The following is an 18,329-nucleotide window of genomic DNA, read 5'->3' as shown; positions in this document are numbered from 1 at the left end:
GATGGGAGAGGGGAATGCGGGCTGATGGTATTGGCGGCGAGGAGAAGAGGAGAAGAAGGGCAGAGAGTAGAGGAAAGAGGAGTTAGTGGCCGTATAGTAGGGCCAGCCAGCAGGTTGGGAAGGAAGGAAGCCAGAGCCGTGCCGGAGACCACTTGGGACTGCGGCGAATGATGGCGGAGGGCAAGTGGGGACTTCCGGATCCCTGTCTACCAAAGGAAGCCGCGTTCGAAGGCCAGCTAGCACCACAACCAGCCAGCAAGACAGGGCCGTCTCACTCGTCACCAATCAGCCTGCTACATGGCCGTAGTCACAGCACATGTGTATTTCCAAGCAGCGCAAACCCTCGCTCTCACCTACACGCGATGGCGCCTTCGTGATGATGCATATCCGTCTTCCCGAGCCCTGCGCTGCGCCTCTGGCCTGAAATGACTACTGAACCGTCCTAGCACTTCCCCACGACTGGAGGACAAATCACGCTATTGCCCGATTTATCAGCAACGCGAAAGCATAACGGCACGTCATCGCACCAAACGCGGCTGTGTGAATCCGACCCAAGATCCATCGTGATCGATTGACCCTTGGTCGTTGCCATGGTGAAGCCGTCTTACACTCCAAGTACACAATGTATGCGCTGAAGATAATGTAGATGATGTATGACAGCTCACAAAGGACGCGCATGTTTCCGCCATTTCGTCCATTGACCACCGCCTCGGACGCCAATCTGTTCTAGAACCATTGCTATTTCAGTCTAGCGCAAGTTTCGGACCTCATCCGTCACTCCGATATATCGGCCGTGCACCATGAACCTCGTCAGCTCACTTTAAGTCCAAGGAACAAACCGGCTGTCACTAAACTATACTGATTGCGAGACATGTCGGTATTATTCTACGATGCAACGGATGAGTATGCTGGCTACCTATTATACAATGACTGAATCTATACGCAAGATGCTGACTGAAAGGAGATGAGAAGGTGCATAGTTGACCAGAACGACTTGTCTTCGCCCATGACACATCCCCTGCCGCCTTCTGCCAGTCCACCTATTATCGAAACAAATGTTGAAGAAAAAAACTCGGAGACTATCCGGGCCACCATAGCGACCACTGTGCCGTAGTAGAGGGTTGCAAAAGAGACTCGTTCAATCGGAAAGATGTTGTTGTTAAAAGGAGGTATCGGTGATAGTGCTTACTCCATGAGAGTAACCCTCGGCCGAATTTAGAAGCAATCTCCTATGCGGAGAAGAGCATCAAGAGCGGACTTGGTTCACGTCGAGGTCGAATAGATGCAATGACCTATCCAAGTAATCCGAAGTAGACGACGACAAACCACAATCAACGATCAAGTACGCGAGTTCCTACGATGCGCCTCGATCTCCTCGATCTCCGTCCTCTTCAGGTCCCGAAAGCGCTGTCGCCACTTGTCTGAACGTTTCTGCCTCTCGTCTGGAGACATGGTTCGAGGGTCGTCCTTCTTGCTGCGTCGAAACTTGTTGGTCACCTGTTCCAGCTTCGCTTTTGCGGGTGAATGCTCTCCGGACTTCTTAGGCGAGCTAGGTGGGTTGGCTGGCGAAGATGTAGCAGCACTACGCTCGACATCCGCGGCCTTCGTTGGAGAAGACGTCGCTTTCTGCTTGCCCTTACTGCTTGGCACCTTGAAGCAGCTTGCACTGCTCTCCTCATACTCAAAGGGGACAGGTGCTTCAGCTGAACGAAGGTCCCCTGCAACCGGAGACCGATGCTCGTCAGTAGGCGTATCGTTGATCATCTCCGACAAATCATCCATGGCGCCGTCCAGTCCTGACAAGCGGTTACCAAAGTGCCGAGGAGCAGGTGCGTTATAGGTACCAAGTTCGCCCAGACTCACTTCCTTGTGCGTTGGGTAGAAGCGCTGCGAGCTCAGTGACGTGCCATAGTTGCGATTCTGGGTTTGATTGCCGAAGATATGCTGAACCACGCCACTGTCCAAGGAATTGTTCGCCTTGGACAAGTTAATTGGATTCTTTATGCCTCGACTTGTATCATTCTCGATGCTCGGAAACGCAGCCTGTCGGTAGTTAGACGCAAGCCTCCGTGGAACGATCACTGGAGGGTTCAGGTGCTGCGCGGCAGAGGCGATGCGATGGCGTTCCAGAATAGCTTCGCTGCGAGCCATGTATTGCACTGGAATTTCCTTAACATTCCCTTGCTGACCGTATCCCGAGTCACGACGGGCATCGTCTGGCAGATTGCCCTTCATTGAGCGAACAGTTTCCTGACCTCCATTGGCGTTGTTGTTGTTGTTCAAAGGCATACCGGCAGCAGAGTCTTGGGGAAGAGACCCGGCAACTAACGCTCGTAGCGAGGGTGTCCTAGAGTCAATGTCGTGTTGATACTCAGCTTGACGCTTCTTCGACTCATCTGTGAGGAAGTGCAAAAGACCCTGGATGTAACCTTGCAGAACCTCGGGACTGTCAGGAATGCCAACATGGTCATAACCGGCCTGGTAGCCCTCCTGATATGTGGACGGAACATATGTTACCGGCTTGCCATGGAACGGCCAGTTCTCATCTGTACTAGTACGTTGGTCCGAGTTGGCGCGTGGCGCGACGAAGCTACTCGAAGCGGAAGTCGACGTGTTGGCGCCCATTACAGGAGCTCGCTCAACGATGGTGGAGAAGGGCTTCTCAAAAGCGTTCTGCTGTACAGCAGTCATAGAAGGTTGCTTGCCAAATGCCTCAGGCCACGAAGTGAGCTTAGGCGCAGGCTCTTTTTGCCTTGAGCGACCAGAATCACCTTCATTCCAAGGACTAGCAGGCCAGTGCTTCTCCGGTGTAGATGGGACAGCAGTGTTCTCATCGGACGAGTGCCCGGTCTCCTTGGCTTGTGGGGCTACGCGTGTTGAGGAATGCTCATGTGTGTTTGTAGGGAAGAAATCCATGGTATCAACGCTAGACAGACTATGCTTCTGCGATGACGCCCGGCGGTCATGTTTGCCCTGCTCTTGCTGTTTTTGTGCTCGCCACGGAGATCGCTTCTCTGCCGAGGGAGTGGGCGGTACAGCGCCTTGCGTGGTGCTGGACTTGGTAACGGGCTCGTATGTAGGGCTCTTTGGGTTCAAAATAGATCCCTTCTTGACTTCCTCTGGAGGTGGTGGCTTGATCTCAATAGCTCTAGAACGACGACTAGCTGAGCCTGGAGGAGAATGAGGTGGGTTTGCCGCGGCTGGGACAAAAGGTGTAGGCTCGACCGCAGTAAAGTTGGGAAATTGACCAAAAGGCTGAGCTTGGGGCTGGAACATCGGCAGAGACGAATACGGCGCTGCGAATGGGTACATGGGAGGGGCATATCCTGGCTGGTATTGCGGTCCAAAAGTCGGCATAGGTGCTGAGCCTAGAGCGTTCGCTCCAGAGAAGGTGCTATGTTGAGCAGTACTACCCTCTGATTCGGCGGCTGTTATTTGCTTTCGAAGCGCATCAAGCTCGACGATCAGGCGCCGCTTCTTCTCGATCATTCCCGCGCGCCATGCCTCGCTCTGGTGACCAGCTTGCAATACCTCGGTCTGCTCTACGGTTCGCAGCTCTTGCTTCTTCAGCGCTTGTTGCGCCTTGAGTGTCGTCAGGTCCAGGCCAGCAAATGGTGTGTGAGTACTGGAACGTGATGGCCCAAAGGCGCCTCCCGTTTGAGTATTGTGAGTAGCCAACGTGGAATCGCCTAGCATCTGTTTGGCCGTCGTGTCCATAGTAGCGGGGCCAGTGAGAGGTATCTTGGGGTTGGTTGCGTTGACTGCTGGCAGTGCGAACATGCGATCACCAACAAAGATGACTGGTTGACCGCCAACGACTTCAACACGAGCGGTATTGTTGCCGTTTGTTTGTGTCTGCGGCTGAGGGATATTGCCTGGGGCGACACGCAGTGGTGGTTGTGGTCTGTAAGCGGTGTCACCGTATCGAGACGTGCCGAGCGGTGGAAGGTCGCTAGGAACTATACGGCCACCCGCGGTAACTCGTATACCAGGGGGACTTCCGTGTTCTTTGAGAAGTTTCTCTGCTTTGCCACGCTTAATCGACGGCGTCGGCGATGGCCGCTTCTGAGGGCCGAAAGGAATGAGAGCCGCCGGAGTAGGTACACGCAGGCTTCTGTTCGATGCTCTGCTAGACAGATTCGCCGAAGCGGACACCGAGGGGCGTAGGACGTGTTCTGTATATGAGGACGATCAGCTGTGCTCGCCTTATAGCAATGGTAGTAACCAAGACGACGAGGCTTGAGGTGGTGCAGTGTAGTAGGGATCGTCGGTCGCAGCGTGTGTAGTTAAGGGTGTGCAGGATACGCCGCATCCGGACACTATGCTCCTTGGTGGGGAAGGTGAAAGGTGAAGGACAGAAGAGGGCAGGTCCATGACTGACCTCTGATCACATCCTCATTAGGAAACTTCTCAATCGACACAGCCGATTCCGACACCGAGTCGCGAAGTGCAAGCAGTTCATCCACCTTGTATGCGAACGACATCATGGAGGGTCTTTCACCCTAAGTGGGCACCGTAGACAGCGAGCCGCCAACCTGATTGAGTCGCTGGTATTATGGGGTCAATGAGACGTGGAGCTGGAGAAGCGAAAAAGGTTGAGATGGTGTGATGCGAATATCCTGCTTTCGTCAGTATGACTTCCTTGCAGCATAAGGTACTTCAATATTGCGGGTATAGGCGAGGGTCATGATTGGTGTAGCAGAGACAGTGACATACCTCAAATCTGATCGATGGTGAGGCAATGCGAACAAGAAGTGAACGACAGCTATCCAAAAAGCCCAAGTGCAGCAATGCGAAAGATGGCGAGACGGAACAAGAAGATGGAACCAAAATGAGTGTGTTGAGGAGAAGGACAGAGGAAGAGGTTGGGTAGGTTGTTATACCCTGCATCCTGCCGCAACTGCCAGTGTAGGAGACGATCGGGGTTGGCCACTGAGGAAACAGATGACACAGCGACGATGTAGGAAGGGTTGAAGAAGAGCATCGTGAGATTTATAGAAGTGGACATGCGGACAAGCGCGGCTGCTAGGTGAGATTGAGAAGGCAAGAGCAGTCGACACTGAAGACATGGATAAGCGAATACTCGGGCTTTTACTCCGGCATCCAGGTGCGACGATACAGTCTCATATGTGATGCAAGAAGAAACTCCCGAGTACTAAGCTCTAGGAATGAGCGAACCACCTACTGGCTCATTGAGAAACCACAGATGTAGAAAAACTCGACGCACACACTCTTCTGAAGGCAGATGCATGTTGCGTAAGTCTGAGTATACAGCTCTAGTATAGGATATGAGCATACAAAGTACGGTCACACGTACTCGGGTAATAAAGCTCGCTGGCTTCCAGGGTCCTATCATAGTTTTCCTCTTAACGCCTTGACGCCATCGCTATGCTCCATGCTGAATATGCTGTACCACATGTCTCTTCGCGCCTCCTGCTCATGTATCTTGATGTTCAGAACACTTCTGATGTCCTCTGTACCTTTACCTCCTCCTCGTGGGTCTAGCACTTGGCGGCGGCGCCGACTCAAAAGCGTCATCAGACTCAATCTCATCATCACTCTATTCCCATATTAGCTCAACCTCTATAAATACCATTATCGTCACTTACAGGCTCCTGCACAGCCTTCTTTGCCCTCGACGGCGCAGCCCGCGTGGGCTGACTACGCTTCGTAAGCGTCTGCGAGAAGTTCAACTTTGTTTGCGTAGCCGCAGAACCCGCCTTGGCCCTTGTAGTCGTCGTCTTCTTAGCCGGCGACTTGGCCTTCGCCGGGGGTTTGGTTGTCGTCCTCGCAGCGGCCTTCCTTGCAGGAGGTTTCTTCTGAGAGGCAACGAAAAGGTCTTCCGCGCTATCTTCGTCATCTTCTTCTGGGACTTCTTCATCGTCGTCATCGTCGATCATGATCACGTCTTCGTCGTTATCAGATTCCTCTTCTTCGACAACAGCCTTTTTCTTGCCTCGGCCACCTGTAGCTCTGGCTACTGGCGCAGCCTTCTTAGGTGCGGCCTTTTTGGCAGCAGCGGCAGTTGCACGACTTGTGCCAGCTGCTTTGTCGCGACCGCGTGGAGCAGCTTTCTTCGTGGTTATGGAAGCCAAGCTATCGTCATCATATTTCTCGCCTTCATTGTCAGAACGGACGAGAGCAGCAGGCTGATCAGCCCAAGACCCGTCGAAGTCACTGTCCCATCCAGCTGGCTTAGGTTTGACCTTTGACCTCCGTGTCTTCTTCAACTGTCCTGAAGCGAACAGATCCTCCAGTTGTTCGCGGTATTCCGCCATCTCCTTGGTAATCTCCTCTTCTTCGATTTCGTTGGCGGCCATGAGGTGCTTGAGCTGATTTTTGAGGCTGTCTCCGACGAAGGTCTCCATAGCATGCTTGTCGTCCTTGTCCACAAACTGGGACACTGCATCTCCAAAGGAATTCTGCGGCAAGATTGTCAGGGTTTGAGCTGTGAGGAATTCTTTAACCAGCTTGTCGACCTTGACTGAGTCAATCGAAAGCTCAGCCAGGATATCCTCGTCTGGCTCTTCAGCCGTGCTCTTCAATGCACGGTTCGCTGGTTTCTTTTTCCGGTGAAACTGTACAATATCGTTGATGTTGGCTACCTTACCCATGAAGCGATTCGAAATACGCTGCGGGTTCTCGCAATGAAATTCACCCCCTCCTGGAGCTGTGTACTCGACACGCAGTCGGACAAGCGGTTTTGGCGGTTCGATGTCATCGTCTTCTTCTCTGTCTTCTTGAAGTTCAAGCCACTCCCTGTTCGCTTCTTGAATTAACTCCTCGATAACCTGGTTCAGATATTGGGTAATCTTTGCACGGTTATCGCTGACATCGCGGACGCGCCATATCTCTTTTTCCTTAATTTCCCTCTCTTCTGCAAGCACAATTTCTTTCATAATAAAGGGTCTGACTGTTTTCAGGCGGATGTTCTCAGTTGTGAATTCCTTGCCAGTGACGCTCAAGATGCAAACGTGCTTGGGAACCGCCTCTCCAGGCATCAATGACGTAGCCACCGAGGAGCCGGGCTGCATGACATGGAAGCCCATCTCAGGGTTGTATCGCGGGTCAATCAAACATTCGTGCTCGTGGCCCCATACAACAAGATCCATAAACTCTGGTAGGAAGTTCTCGGGAAGATAGCTGGTCGGCGTATGTGCATGATGATTTTGATGCACGCTCATTAGGTTGAACCACTCGTCCTTTTGCATACCAGGTTGGAAGAACTTGACATTACCGTCCCGCCAGGTGTGGAACAAGCGCTCATCACGAACGTTGCTGAGACCGTAGAGAGCGAGTTTGGTGCCGCCCTTTTGAAGTAGCACAGGCTTCACTGAGATCTTATCGACTTCCGGTGTGCGACCAAAATAGTTGACGAAGCCAGACGCCTGCAACAGATCGAGAGGAGAGAACGAGCCTTCGCCTGACGGGTCGTCATGATTACCATGAATGGCAAACACAGGTATAGCAATGTTTATATCTTCATCCTCGTAGTTGACGTGGTCGAACATGCCTCCAAAGTTCTCGCTCGCGTCGCTCAGCATCTCCAGTTCGCATGGCTTCTCGCCGAGACAGTTCTGACGCAGTGATTTCATGACATGGTACATGGACTTCCTCGACGGCTTGTTCTCGTGAAAGAGGTCTCCAGCATGCAGTACCATGTCCACATCGTGTTCTTTCGCTAGGCACATGACTTCGTGGAATGTCCTCCAACTGTCGTCCTTTCGCTCTGCATCGCGTTCGTTATATCCGACATGGCTATCTGTGGCGACAAGTATCCGGATTGTATCTGCGCCTGGAAATCTCGTTAGAACATGCTTGTCGATACATCTCAAGTTTGCTCATACTCTGCTGCGCACCGCGTCGTTGGGGCATGGTGGGCGGCTGATCTGTGGGAGTTTGGCTCCGTGACTTCTGGCGCTGGTGGGAGTAATTCCGCGAGTTTAATGTCCCCCTTGAAGCACTGTAGTAGTCTTTCCAGGCAAACACGCCACTACAGGCCGAAGGATGGCGAGCAATTACTCACGACTCGCGACGCGCTTCCGCCTAAGCCAAGCCCCTAGCGTCCCCCGCGTTCTCACGTGCATTTCGTGAGGCCATCGGAAGCCGTCGAAAACATTCGCCGACCTCATCTTTCACGCCCTACGTCGCAATGTTTCCCACACGGGCGCTCTGCGCTCGATCGGTCTGGAAAGGTGAGATACTACGCATTGCTTCCAAATCCTACAGGATCAAAAGACTAACGTCTTGCTAGGACCCAATATCGTCCCGTAAGCCACTGCAATCAAGCCCTGCGAAAACCGCCCTAATCATCTCGAAGCCTACCAATAGTACAGAAAAAGGCGGGCGAAAGGACGCCGCCGATCAAGACACAAGCGCGCTCGGCTACGATACTACCGAATTTCGTCGGCCTCAAGTTCCAGATACACAACGGCAAGAGCTACCTAGACCTCACCATAACTGAGGACATGGTAGGACGTAAGCTGGGAGAATTTGCGCCGTACGTGTGCCAGAACCTCCATGCCTTGTTGGAACTGGTTGGAGAGAGATCAACGAAGCGCTGACATGTTATTCTAGAACACGGAAGCAGTTCACATACAAGCAGACGAAGAACAAATGAGCAACGGAAAACAAGTGCATCAATTGGGAGTTTGGGTATCATTTTGGTTTATTTAGAAGCCATTCTGTACTGCTATTGTACAAATATGATGGAGCCCTCTGCTTGTGGGCCAGATGCCTCAATCTTCCCAATGGCCAAGTACCCTGCGCCTGTGATGCCGGTTCCAAACGCCTAAAATGCATGTCGATATCCCAAATTGCCGCATCCCGTCATGAACCAGCTTTCTTGTAGTGCTGCCTAAGCAAAACCAGTGGACTTAACGGTAGAACTCGCCACGTTTGATGTTGACTCCGTATTCGCCTACTGCCATGCCCAGATCCTCCATAGTGAGCACGGTCCGGCCTTGACTGCCACCTTGACCTCCACCGCCATATCCTGGTCGCTGGATGCCAAGGTTGTAGTCCTTGGTCTTTGAGCCGCTGTCCTTTCCACCAGGCGCACCACCAGGTGCAGCTGCTGCCGGGGCTCCTCCTGCGCCACCCATGGGGTTGTTACTCGTGGTGTTGGACGACCTGATGCGAGAGAATTGGTAGGCGTCGGCCGCAATGTCGGCGATGAATTTCTGTGTCGCCAGAGCGAGTAGACGTGCAAGATGTTGTGATGTCTGGGGTGGTGGTGGCAGACCGGCACGGGTCAGGTAGTAGTTGGTCACTGCATCGGGTATCTGATCGCCTGGTTAGTTCGCGATGCTTGGTATGAGGACGGGACGCGGCATACGATAGGCGCATAATCATCCATCTTGCCGAGAAACTCGCGCAACGTCGCATCCTTTTTCGCTGGTATGCGCGCTTCAAACGCGGCGGCCGAGTCTGTTACACCGTTGACTGTCGCGGGTTCGGCATCGTTTGCGCCGTCGAGGTTCATGGCGTCGGCTTCCAGTTGTGTCGCGTCTTGCTTGATCTCGTCGTCCACCGCGTGGTCGAGTTCGTCGTTGACCTCCATGTTGGTGTCTGGGGGCTGCGAGTTTTCTTCAGACATGGTTGCGATGCGAATGATATGAGTTGCGACGTGGTGCGAGGTATGACGTGGGGTGGATTGATTTGATTGCGGACTGCGGAGACAACGCGGGAGTGAGTGAACGGCGAGCCAAGCACGGTCGCCCAATGCGGTAAGCCCAAAAGGAGCCAATCGGAGTGGTTGTAGCCCAACTACCAGCACTGCTTCTCTCAACGACGCGTTTTCACTTTGCCTTACAAGGCCTTTGACTTATGGTGATTCTGACGAGTGAACCAAGATGCCACAGTCGGCACATGAGAGGCCAGATGGGACGGTTGCGGCTGTTTGCGCTACCACAAGCTTGGGGACCCTGAGCGATTGCCGGAGCACCTGACCCAGGCAAAGAGCCAGCCAAGGACATGAAGGTTCAGCCTTGCGTAGCTGCCTCTCCAGATACATGCATACTCGATGGATATGACAGCTTCTTTTGCTTCGCGTTAGTGACGACTGCCCGGTTCGCACTCTTTGACACTCCAGGTTGACACCAAGCCGTCTCGTCTTCAACCGCATTCGACTTCTAATACATCATTTTGATCATTCTTGCGAACCCTTGATTGCCCGATCATTGTTTATGAATGGCATGTGATACTGCACTCTACGCGTCTCTTCTTATGATACACGTACACGCAGAATCCGCATGACAGGCAGCAGACCAGTCGCTTCACACCACACTACGTAGCGAGGCACCCACCGGATGGCATATCACCAGCCATGGCCATAATCATCGATCTACCACCAGAAATCCTGGAACAGATTTATCACTACTTAGGTAGCATCGACGACGTCCACCACTTCGGACGAATGTGCAGTAGGACTCATCATGTCATCCAAAAACAAAACATCTACCTCGAGATCATGCGCTCAATCATTCACTCTTCACCCCAACACCGCTACGACTTCCAGCTTTGCAGATCCCTGGACCTCCATCGCAAGATCGTAGCGCACTTGGAACGACATCCTACACCATTCGCTGCCAGCCAACCCGGAGTCTTCAGTTTCAGTATCTGGGAAACGCAACTGATGCAGACTGCCAGGGGCTGTTCTAGTCCGGCTGAATGGACAGATGACATGATCTGTGACATACTGGCCAGGTACCAGGGGCTGCGTGTTCTGGAAAACATTTGGCTGGAACGAGAACTGCAAGAGCAAGCTTTTCTATCTGTGGAGGATACCTCGGATGCACAGCGGTTTGTCCATCGCTTTGCAACACTTGTTGATCGCGAGCAGAAGTTCAGAGACGGAGATCTACCTCGAAGGAACCCGAATACGCCGCATACATGGTATTACACCGAATTGAACGCGGATCAGAGAGAGCGTTTCTATGCCGCTATAACGTGTGTCTGGCTCCTCAACGAGATACGATGGGTCTTGACCAACTTTGCTTATCCGGCAAACTTTACTGTTCAGATCGAGATTCTGGGGGCGTTGAAGGCGAGGATAGAATGGGAGACTAGAACACCACTACTGGACGAACTGGATCGACACGCCGTGTTCACGTTCATGTACCATCATCTAATCCCCCTCCACGCTTTATTCATGGCAGATGCAAGCTCCTCAAAACTACCCTTCACATTCGCGTCCGATTTTTCCAAGGACACGGCTCATTGCACCAGGTACGTACACTTTGCCCACTCACTTTCCCTGTCTTAATACTGGCTCTTACCATTGTTAGATTACTTCAGCTCTTCCTCATGGCCTCTCAAACCTACTTCCAACCCCCTGACCTCATCGACCTAATGCTCCGCTCCCGCACATCGCGTAAGCCGCCTTATCCCCTCCTTTTGACACCCTGTTCAACCGAAAAATACCGTCGACCCCTCCCCTCCCTCTTCTATCCCGGCCACGACCTCAATTGCACACACCTCAAGCCGTCCTTCCAACGCACATCAATCGCGCACCTCACCTTGATAACACGTTCGTCGTTCCATCAAACTAGTCATGATATGAGTCAAGGTGGTATTAGTCCATCGGCGCTTGGGGAAGCCTTGTTCAAGGTTCCGGACCATGCGAGGCGGTATCTTGCGGATCGTGTCTTGGTGGCGTTTGAAAAGGACGAGGTGAGGGAAAGAGGAAAGAGGGAAATAAGAGGGGTGTGGGGGAAGAAGTGGAGCATAGTTGGGTGGGCGGTTTGGTGGTGGGCTGGGAGTGAGGAGAAGGCTAGGATGAAGATGGAAAGGTTGCGGACAATCGAGCAGTGAGTTTAATCCAGACTTGTACGGAAGATTCGACCGTATTGTAAATGCCTTCGCCAGAGTTGGGCGTATTGGAGCTTCAGCTGACGATGGTGTGTACCCTGAGGATGTGTTTCTATTTTGCATCTATTGTTGAACATCTATAGACTTTATCGTTGCGAGTGCCTTGTCATTCTGGTTTCTTCCAATGTTTGTAGCAATCGTACTGTCCTGCATATATATCATGGAAAATACTCCGTATAGCGCTCGTGGATACTATGTAGGTGGCCTGTGATACTTCCGCGCGCAGAATATAGTCTTGAGAGGGCGCAATTGATACTAAGACTTCCTAGATATAGTGCTCATTGATGGTCACGTCCGTATTCCTCAGATTTGACCGGGTGAGGTAACTATTATTGGAAACTTATTTGGTCTGAGGTAATCGCGGGCCGGGGCGAGGCAGCATGTACCGGGATTATGGATGGTGCGAATTGTAATCGTCGATTGTTGATTCGGACTTGTTTAAACGCTGTGAGATCCCAGCCACCGTTCAACGTTCCGCGAGCTGCATCAAGGCAGATCGTAGGTTTAATATAGACGTGCAACGGAGAAGGCCGAAAGTAGCCGACAAGGCTCAGAAATTGTTTGAAATCAATGTCGGATATATGAAACATGGGGCTGCCGAGGCGCATGCGACAAGCCTCATGAAAGTGTGGCGGTGATAGGATATTCGCATGTCCAAGCCTCGCGGCATGAAGGTCATATCCACGTTGACGTGCAGCATCAGGCGCCTTGGTCTTGCTACAAAGAGTTAACACGCGTCCAACGGGATTAGCATTCGCGGCTTATCAGTACCGATGTACTGGATGCAGCGGCTAGAGTGTGTGAAGACATGGTGGTGCTCCTGATGGAGCGGAGAAGGTGGACGGTTGAGGCCTAGTTGGCCAGGCATAAGAATGAAGGCTTGTATATTGCAGACAAACAATACGGGCTGGTTTGGAGCTCCCGGCAGGATTCGGAAAGGTCAATCGCCGCAATTCCGTTTTCCCGTAAGGCACAAGGATCCGTAGATGGCTCGCTCGTGGTGCCGGCCATTGGCAGAGGAACGTGAAAGTGCCGGCACGACACGGCCCTCACCGAGGAGGCGGCCGAAGCCCAAGATTGGAGGTAAGCAGGTGCACGGGAACGGCCAGCCGGTGGAACTGGCTATTTTGTTGAAGTGCAGGCAGCCATGTATAAAACTACCTTTTTGCAAATGAGGGGTCGATGGGGTTCGCGAGACGTCATTGGCGTGTTGGAGCGCGTCGAACTGAAATGGTGGAAAGCAAACGCAGAACCACGGCGGCCGCAGAGGGTTGCCAGCATAAGTACTTTCATATAGCGTGCAAGCCGCACGTCATCTGCTAGTCGCTGGACGGCCGCTCTCGGGAACTGGGCGAGGGAGTGGTGAATGCGCCGAAGTAGCGTGGGCTGTCGGGTTCTCTAGAGCACCACCTTAACGAAAGAAAAATTCGCGCTTGAAAGTGACCCTCTTCCTCCCACCTGCGCTTGCTTCTCCCGCACACACGACAGCCAATTTTCTTTCCTGGCGCCCCGTCTGCCTTGATCACGTCGCATACGACCCTCAGACGCCGCCTCAGCCCGCTCCGTGATTGCTGCTTGCACGTTACACAAGCCTGTAACTCGACCTTGGTGTGCCTGGAGCCCGTACCTCATTGCACCCTCCAACCCTCATTATCCACCCACCACCCGCCGAGCAGCACTCTGGTTCCGCCGACGCAACCTTCTCTGCCCCTTCTCCACGACCACCAACCCCGCAGTCAGTCAAGGCTCACCCCAGAGGTTAGTTCTGCGCACCTTACCGCCCACGTCCGCCGCATGCTTGCTACCTGCTTGCTCCCCGCCTCGAGTTCGCTGGGCACTTTGCGCATGACTTTTTCCTCTTGCCGCTTCCAAGACCCTTCCAATAGCCTTGTGTGTTAAATTCGCACTCCTTCTCGTTTGCATCTGGCCCGCCCACGCAGTCATTTCGACTTCTCGTGCGCTCCCGGACCCACCACTGCCCACATACATGACTTGCCTCCACCACCACACCTTGAATCCTACTCACCTATTTTTTTCCTGCGCTTCTTCTTTTCGCTAACGTCAGCCACTACAGTACGCGCAAACACCGTTCCACTCCCAGGAGTGAAATAGGAAACAGTCACTTTCCTCACATCGTGTGAGACCGCCACAGTACCAAGCCGTCGTTCAGCACACTACCTAGCTCTCCACCACTGCAGAGCCGCATCGCCGCAAAATCGCTTAGTCGCCAACACAAGGCCCTGGTAGCGACAAAAGAGTTCACGTGCGGGGAGGCCAAAAACACCTCTCCGGACATATCAGCGTCGACACCTGTTGGCCAGCTTGCCGCAGCGCTCCCACCGGGGATTCTAAGCGCTTACTCTCGTCTAAGCAGCCGGACTTTATTCGAGACTCACACACAGACCAACATGTCTACATTTTCATACGCGCAAGCCGCGAAAGGCGTCTCCACGCCAGCGACCACAAGCAAGTCGGCATCCGGCTCTGCTACCCCAGCCAAAGACGGCAACAGCGCATCTGGTCAAGAAACCACTGCCTCACCCAGCAACTGGGCTGAAGATGTCGAGTCTGAGTCGCGCCCTGCGCAACCCGCCAAAGCCCAAGAGGCGCAAATAGAACAAACCGTTCCCAACGCGGTCAAAACTTCACAGCCTGTAGATGCCTCCAACGAATCCTCGCCGGATCCCGCCTCCTCCACCTCGTCAACCGTCACCAAGGACGACGATGTTTCCTCGATACCAAACGCTTCCTCTGAGTCGACCACTTGGGACAACAAGTCCCAGGCCTCCACTTCTGTTGACAAGTCGGTTGAGCCTGTCGAGAAGACTTCTGACAAGGTCAAGAAGGCAAAGAACGTCCCGGCTAAGCCCCTTCAAGAGGCGCCTGTGCCTACCGTGAACCCCTGGAAAATACGAGCAGACTCGATCAAGTCCCAAGTGCAGAAGGTCGCTCCTTCCACAACTCCTAACGGAGTCCAGACCAAGAAGGGCGACGCAACATCTCAAGAGAAGATCACAAATGGCGAGAGCAGAAGCAAAGGCCGAAAGGAATTCCGAGGTGATGTTGACATGCGGAATGGTGCCAAAGGCAGATTCTCTGAGAAGGATGTCAAGGCTGCCCCATCATCGGGCGCGCTACCGCCTCCACCAGACCGAGACCAGGAATCCTGGCCGACTCCTGAGACCGTCATCGATGAGGACCGTAAGAAGGCCCAAGAGAAGGAAAAGACTGAGCAGAAGCCAAAGGATGGCGCTTCGACCAGCAAACATGAGTGGGTGAAAATCCCATACACACCGACTGTTGTGTTCAACACACCTCTGCCAAATGCGGCAGGTGCTAGGAGAGGTGGCCGACCTGGAGGACGTGGTGGAGCGCCGAGCAACGGCAGGCCTGCTGGCTTCGGCACCAACGGTGCTGAACAGACCGAGGCACTAAATGGCGAGCAGAAGTCAGCTGCACAGGATACTTCCCCAAAGACGAAGCGCACCGACTCACCTACGATGAACGGCCAGACGCCTGCAGTTAATGGAGACAGCGCTGCTAAGGCCAATGGCCCTGTATCCTCCGAGTCTGAGGCGCAGCCAAGGAGGTCGTCCTTGTCCGGCGCGCCCGCTCAAAACGGTGCCTACCAGCGCCAGTACCCTAACAAGCCCCACAAGGGCCGCCGAGGCGAATTCCACGGTGCTGGAGAGCGAAGGAGAGATGGCGCATCCTCACCCACCAAGGATAACACCTGGGGTGAGCGTTCTGCTGGAACGCAGACAGACACTGCTGAGAATGGTGAGCGCAGAGCTCCCGCCTACCAGGACGGCTCTGCGCATGGCCATTCCAAGCGCTTCAGCTCCTTCTCTAGTGGTCGCGAGGGTCGCGGCCGTGGAAATCGCGGTCGTGGTGGAGCGTACACCAATGGACATCACTTCACCAACGGACACTCTACGTCGAGCTTTCCCTTAGGTCCACGATCACCCACAACTTTTGTTCCTGAGAGCAACAGCTTCTTCCCCGCGTCTCAGGGTAAATACGGTCGCAACAGCCATCGATCACAGTCTTTGACTACCGACCCATACAGGTATCAATCTTTCCAGCCTGGGTACCCGGCTCCCATTCAGACGGGCCATGATATGTACCCCTACGGCATGGGTCCTGCACCTATGAGCGCTGGACTACCGTACAGTCCATACGGCGTTGACCAGTACCAGATCTTCTCCATGATTACTGCCCAAGTGTATGTTCTAAATTTCTGGACCAAAAAGTCTTTGCTAACAATTTGCTAGGGAATACTACTTCTCTGTTGATAACCTGCTCAAGGACATGTACCTTCGCCGTCACATGGATTCACAGGGATTCGTCGCTCTTGAGTTCATTGCTGGCTTCAATCGTATCAAGAATCTATCCCCTGACATCGACGTGATCAGGCTTGTTTGCCAGCAGTCTGCCTCCATCGAGTACCGTACCACCGAGAACGGTCAAGACCGACTACGTCGCAAGGACAACTGGGCACAATGGGTTCTTGATATGGCGGAGCGTGATCCGTCTGCACAGAACGAGGGGCCTAAGGAGCTCAACAAACCCCAGGTTTCTAACCCTGCTAGCTTTGACCCGTCCAAGCCTCCTCAGTGGTCGGCCATGCCCCCAGCTTTCAGCCCATTTGGAAACGAGGGCGTGTACCCTCAGATGAATGGCTTCCATCCCGTTTCCCAGGATTCTGGATCTGTACCGACGGAGACAAACGGCGCGGCTGTTGAAGAACCAAATGCGGCCGTCTCGAACGGTCAACCGATCGAGAGCTCGACAAAGGCTGTGAGTGGAGAACCTGATTCATTTTCTGACTTGCAACTCGACAGCTTGACAGTCGTTATGCGCAAGCAACGGACCCAAGCGTTGCCTCCTTCTGTTTCACGAACATTTTCTAATGGCTCCATCGATAGTAAACATGGCGTGCCAGATGAACCAGAGAAGTCGATTACCTGCCAAATGAGGGTTAGCGGTGCCCGCACACCTGATGGGTAAGATGGCAATTTAGAGAGACTGGATGTACGAGCTGATCACATTACTAGTAGCGCTGAGAGCCATCTTGATTGCCCGCCAACCGTCACCGACCCCTCGGAATCGACTTCCCTGTCTGCGCCTGTCCGCCTCTATTGGGTCAAAGATCATCACAGCCCAGTTCATACAATCCCTTCTGATTCATCGCACGAATCGTATTATCATCTTCGATCCAAAGCTCTTTATCAGCGTTCAAACGCACCACTCGGCACAACCCCTTATGACATGAACGTTCTTTACCAATTCTGGTCACATTTTCTGATTCGGAATTTCAATCAATCGATGTATGACGAGTTCCGCCATTTGGCTTTCGAAGACGCCACCCATCGGAGCACAGACACCGGCATTTCCAATCTTATCGAATTTTACGGCGAGTCTTTGCTTTCGCCACAGGGCGCGATCCGACAGCGGGTAGCTTCAGACTTTGTTGAACTCATCAAGACCGAGGACGAGCGCCGTCCAGCTTTCGACCAGCTGAAAGCAGCTTATCGCAGCGGTGATATGGACCCTCAAAGTCGACAGCGAATTGACGATTTGCTTGATGCTGATACCTTGGCTCTATTGACACCGCCATGATCCTGCACAAGGGCTACGGCAACCATGTCATAACGAATTAAGGGTTTTTGCATCTCTTCGTTGCGGTCTTCGGTCTTGTTGCTTCCAAAATTTTCTCCTTGCGGGTTCTCGGACTCTGTATACATTGACAAAAGTTCATGTTCTGGCGTTTACTACCCGGTCGGCGGTCGATCAACTGTTTTTCCCCGATAGAAATCTCTCGTCTTTGAGTTTTTTTCCTTCATGTTCCCACGAATTACCAGTCCCCAATACGAACACAATACCCTCCAGGAATCTGGCTTTTTACGCTTTCCTCCTGAATCTAGGGGTCCTCCATAGCATTGAAAGCTGGCGTTCTTGTTTGTCTATTTTGCATGGTCATCCACTCCAGCATACAAAATATCCGCTGGCTGCTTTCTCTCCTCTCAGGCACAAAGCGGTACGCCTGTTCTTATCTTACTTGCAGGTGGATATGGGTTGCTTAGGTGCCTTGTTCCCATTCGGCAAAGTATACCAAAAGCGGCTGTCAAAGCCCGTGAGTGTGGCTTTTGCGTTGTAAAAGTACTGAAATGAATACCTCTGTTCCTGGTAGCTCTACCGCAGATGCATCTGATGAAGTCTTGTCTTGATCTTGCAGGTATCGCAGAGTGATGCGTTCATACAGGGTGAAGCATTTACAGTGTCAACTCGTAGCGCTGCGTATACAGAATTATCCTTGTGCAGAAGAAGAGTCTTGGCATAGCTGAAACGAAGTCTGGTTGCGGACCAGTCGGTGAGTGAGCTGGCATGTGATCGTCGTCATCGCCTGGGGTTCTGGACCAATCCCCCGCTGGGTGGCGACATTGACCCTGGTGCCT

At 53.0% G+C, this 18,329-nt stretch overlaps 6 protein-coding genes across 6 annotated transcripts; 3 read left to right on the top strand and 3 right to left on the bottom strand.

Annotated features, from left to right (window-relative positions):
- Nucleotides 1–1,338: 1,338 nt before the first annotated feature.
- On the bottom strand, nt 1,339–4,484 carry GT037_004980 (uncharacterized protein; the record flags this gene model as incomplete). The annotated part of the gene is made up of 2 exons (XM_038930027.1): nt 1,339–4,175; nt 4,382–4,484. 2 exons carry the CDS (start codon nt 4,482–4,484, stop codon nt 1,339–1,341), a joined length of 2,940 nt encoding a protein of 979 aa, XP_038786977.1.
- Nucleotides 4,485–5,482: 998 nt separating this feature from the next.
- GT037_004979 (dna repair exonuclease) lies at nt 5,483–7,875 on the bottom strand (the record flags this gene model as incomplete). The annotated part of the gene is made up of 3 exons (XM_038930026.1): nt 5,483–5,560; nt 5,610–7,795; nt 7,848–7,875. The coding sequence occupies 3 exons, from the start codon at nt 7,873–7,875 to the stop codon at nt 5,483–5,485; spliced, it is 2,292 nt and encodes a 763-aa protein (XP_038786976.1).
- Nucleotides 7,876–8,152: 277 nt separating this feature from the next.
- Nucleotides 8,153–8,620, top strand: GT037_004978 (ribosomal protein s19 s15; the record flags this gene model as incomplete). The annotated part of the gene is made up of 4 exons (XM_038930025.1): nt 8,153–8,195; nt 8,255–8,270; nt 8,321–8,500; nt 8,578–8,620. 4 exons carry the CDS (start codon nt 8,153–8,155, stop codon nt 8,618–8,620), a joined length of 282 nt encoding a protein of 93 aa, XP_038786975.1.
- Nucleotides 8,621–8,876: 256 nt separating this feature from the next.
- Nucleotides 8,877–9,598, bottom strand: GT037_004977 (transcription initiation factor taf10 subunit; the record flags this gene model as incomplete). The annotated part of the gene is made up of 2 exons (XM_038930024.1): nt 8,877–9,284; nt 9,338–9,598. 2 exons carry the CDS (start codon nt 9,596–9,598, stop codon nt 8,877–8,879), a joined length of 669 nt encoding a protein of 222 aa, XP_038786974.1.
- A 729-nt stretch (nt 9,599–10,327) lies between these two features.
- Nucleotides 10,328–11,814, top strand: GT037_004976 (uncharacterized protein; the record flags this gene model as incomplete). Its single annotated transcript, XM_038930023.1, has 2 exons — nt 10,328–11,229; nt 11,289–11,814. The coding sequence occupies 2 exons, from the start codon at nt 10,328–10,330 to the stop codon at nt 11,812–11,814; spliced, it is 1,428 nt and encodes a 475-aa protein (XP_038786973.1).
- A 2,465-nt stretch (nt 11,815–14,279) lies between these two features.
- Nucleotides 14,280–17,493, top strand: GT037_004975 (uncharacterized protein; the record flags this gene model as incomplete). Its single annotated transcript, XM_038930022.1, has 3 exons — nt 14,280–16,096; nt 16,146–16,877; nt 16,929–17,493. 3 exons carry the CDS (start codon nt 14,280–14,282, stop codon nt 17,491–17,493), a joined length of 3,114 nt encoding a protein of 1,037 aa, XP_038786972.1.
- Nucleotides 17,494–18,329: the final 836 nt, after the last annotated feature.

The sequence above is a fragment of the Alternaria burnsii genome (assembly GCF_013036055.1).
Source record: "Alternaria burnsii strain CBS107.38 chromosome Unknown 740, whole genome shotgun sequence".
Lineage (NCBI taxonomy): Eukaryota > Fungi > Ascomycota > Dothideomycetes > Pleosporales > Pleosporaceae > Alternaria > Alternaria burnsii.
This window is presented reverse-complemented; position numbering and strand designations above follow the sequence as displayed.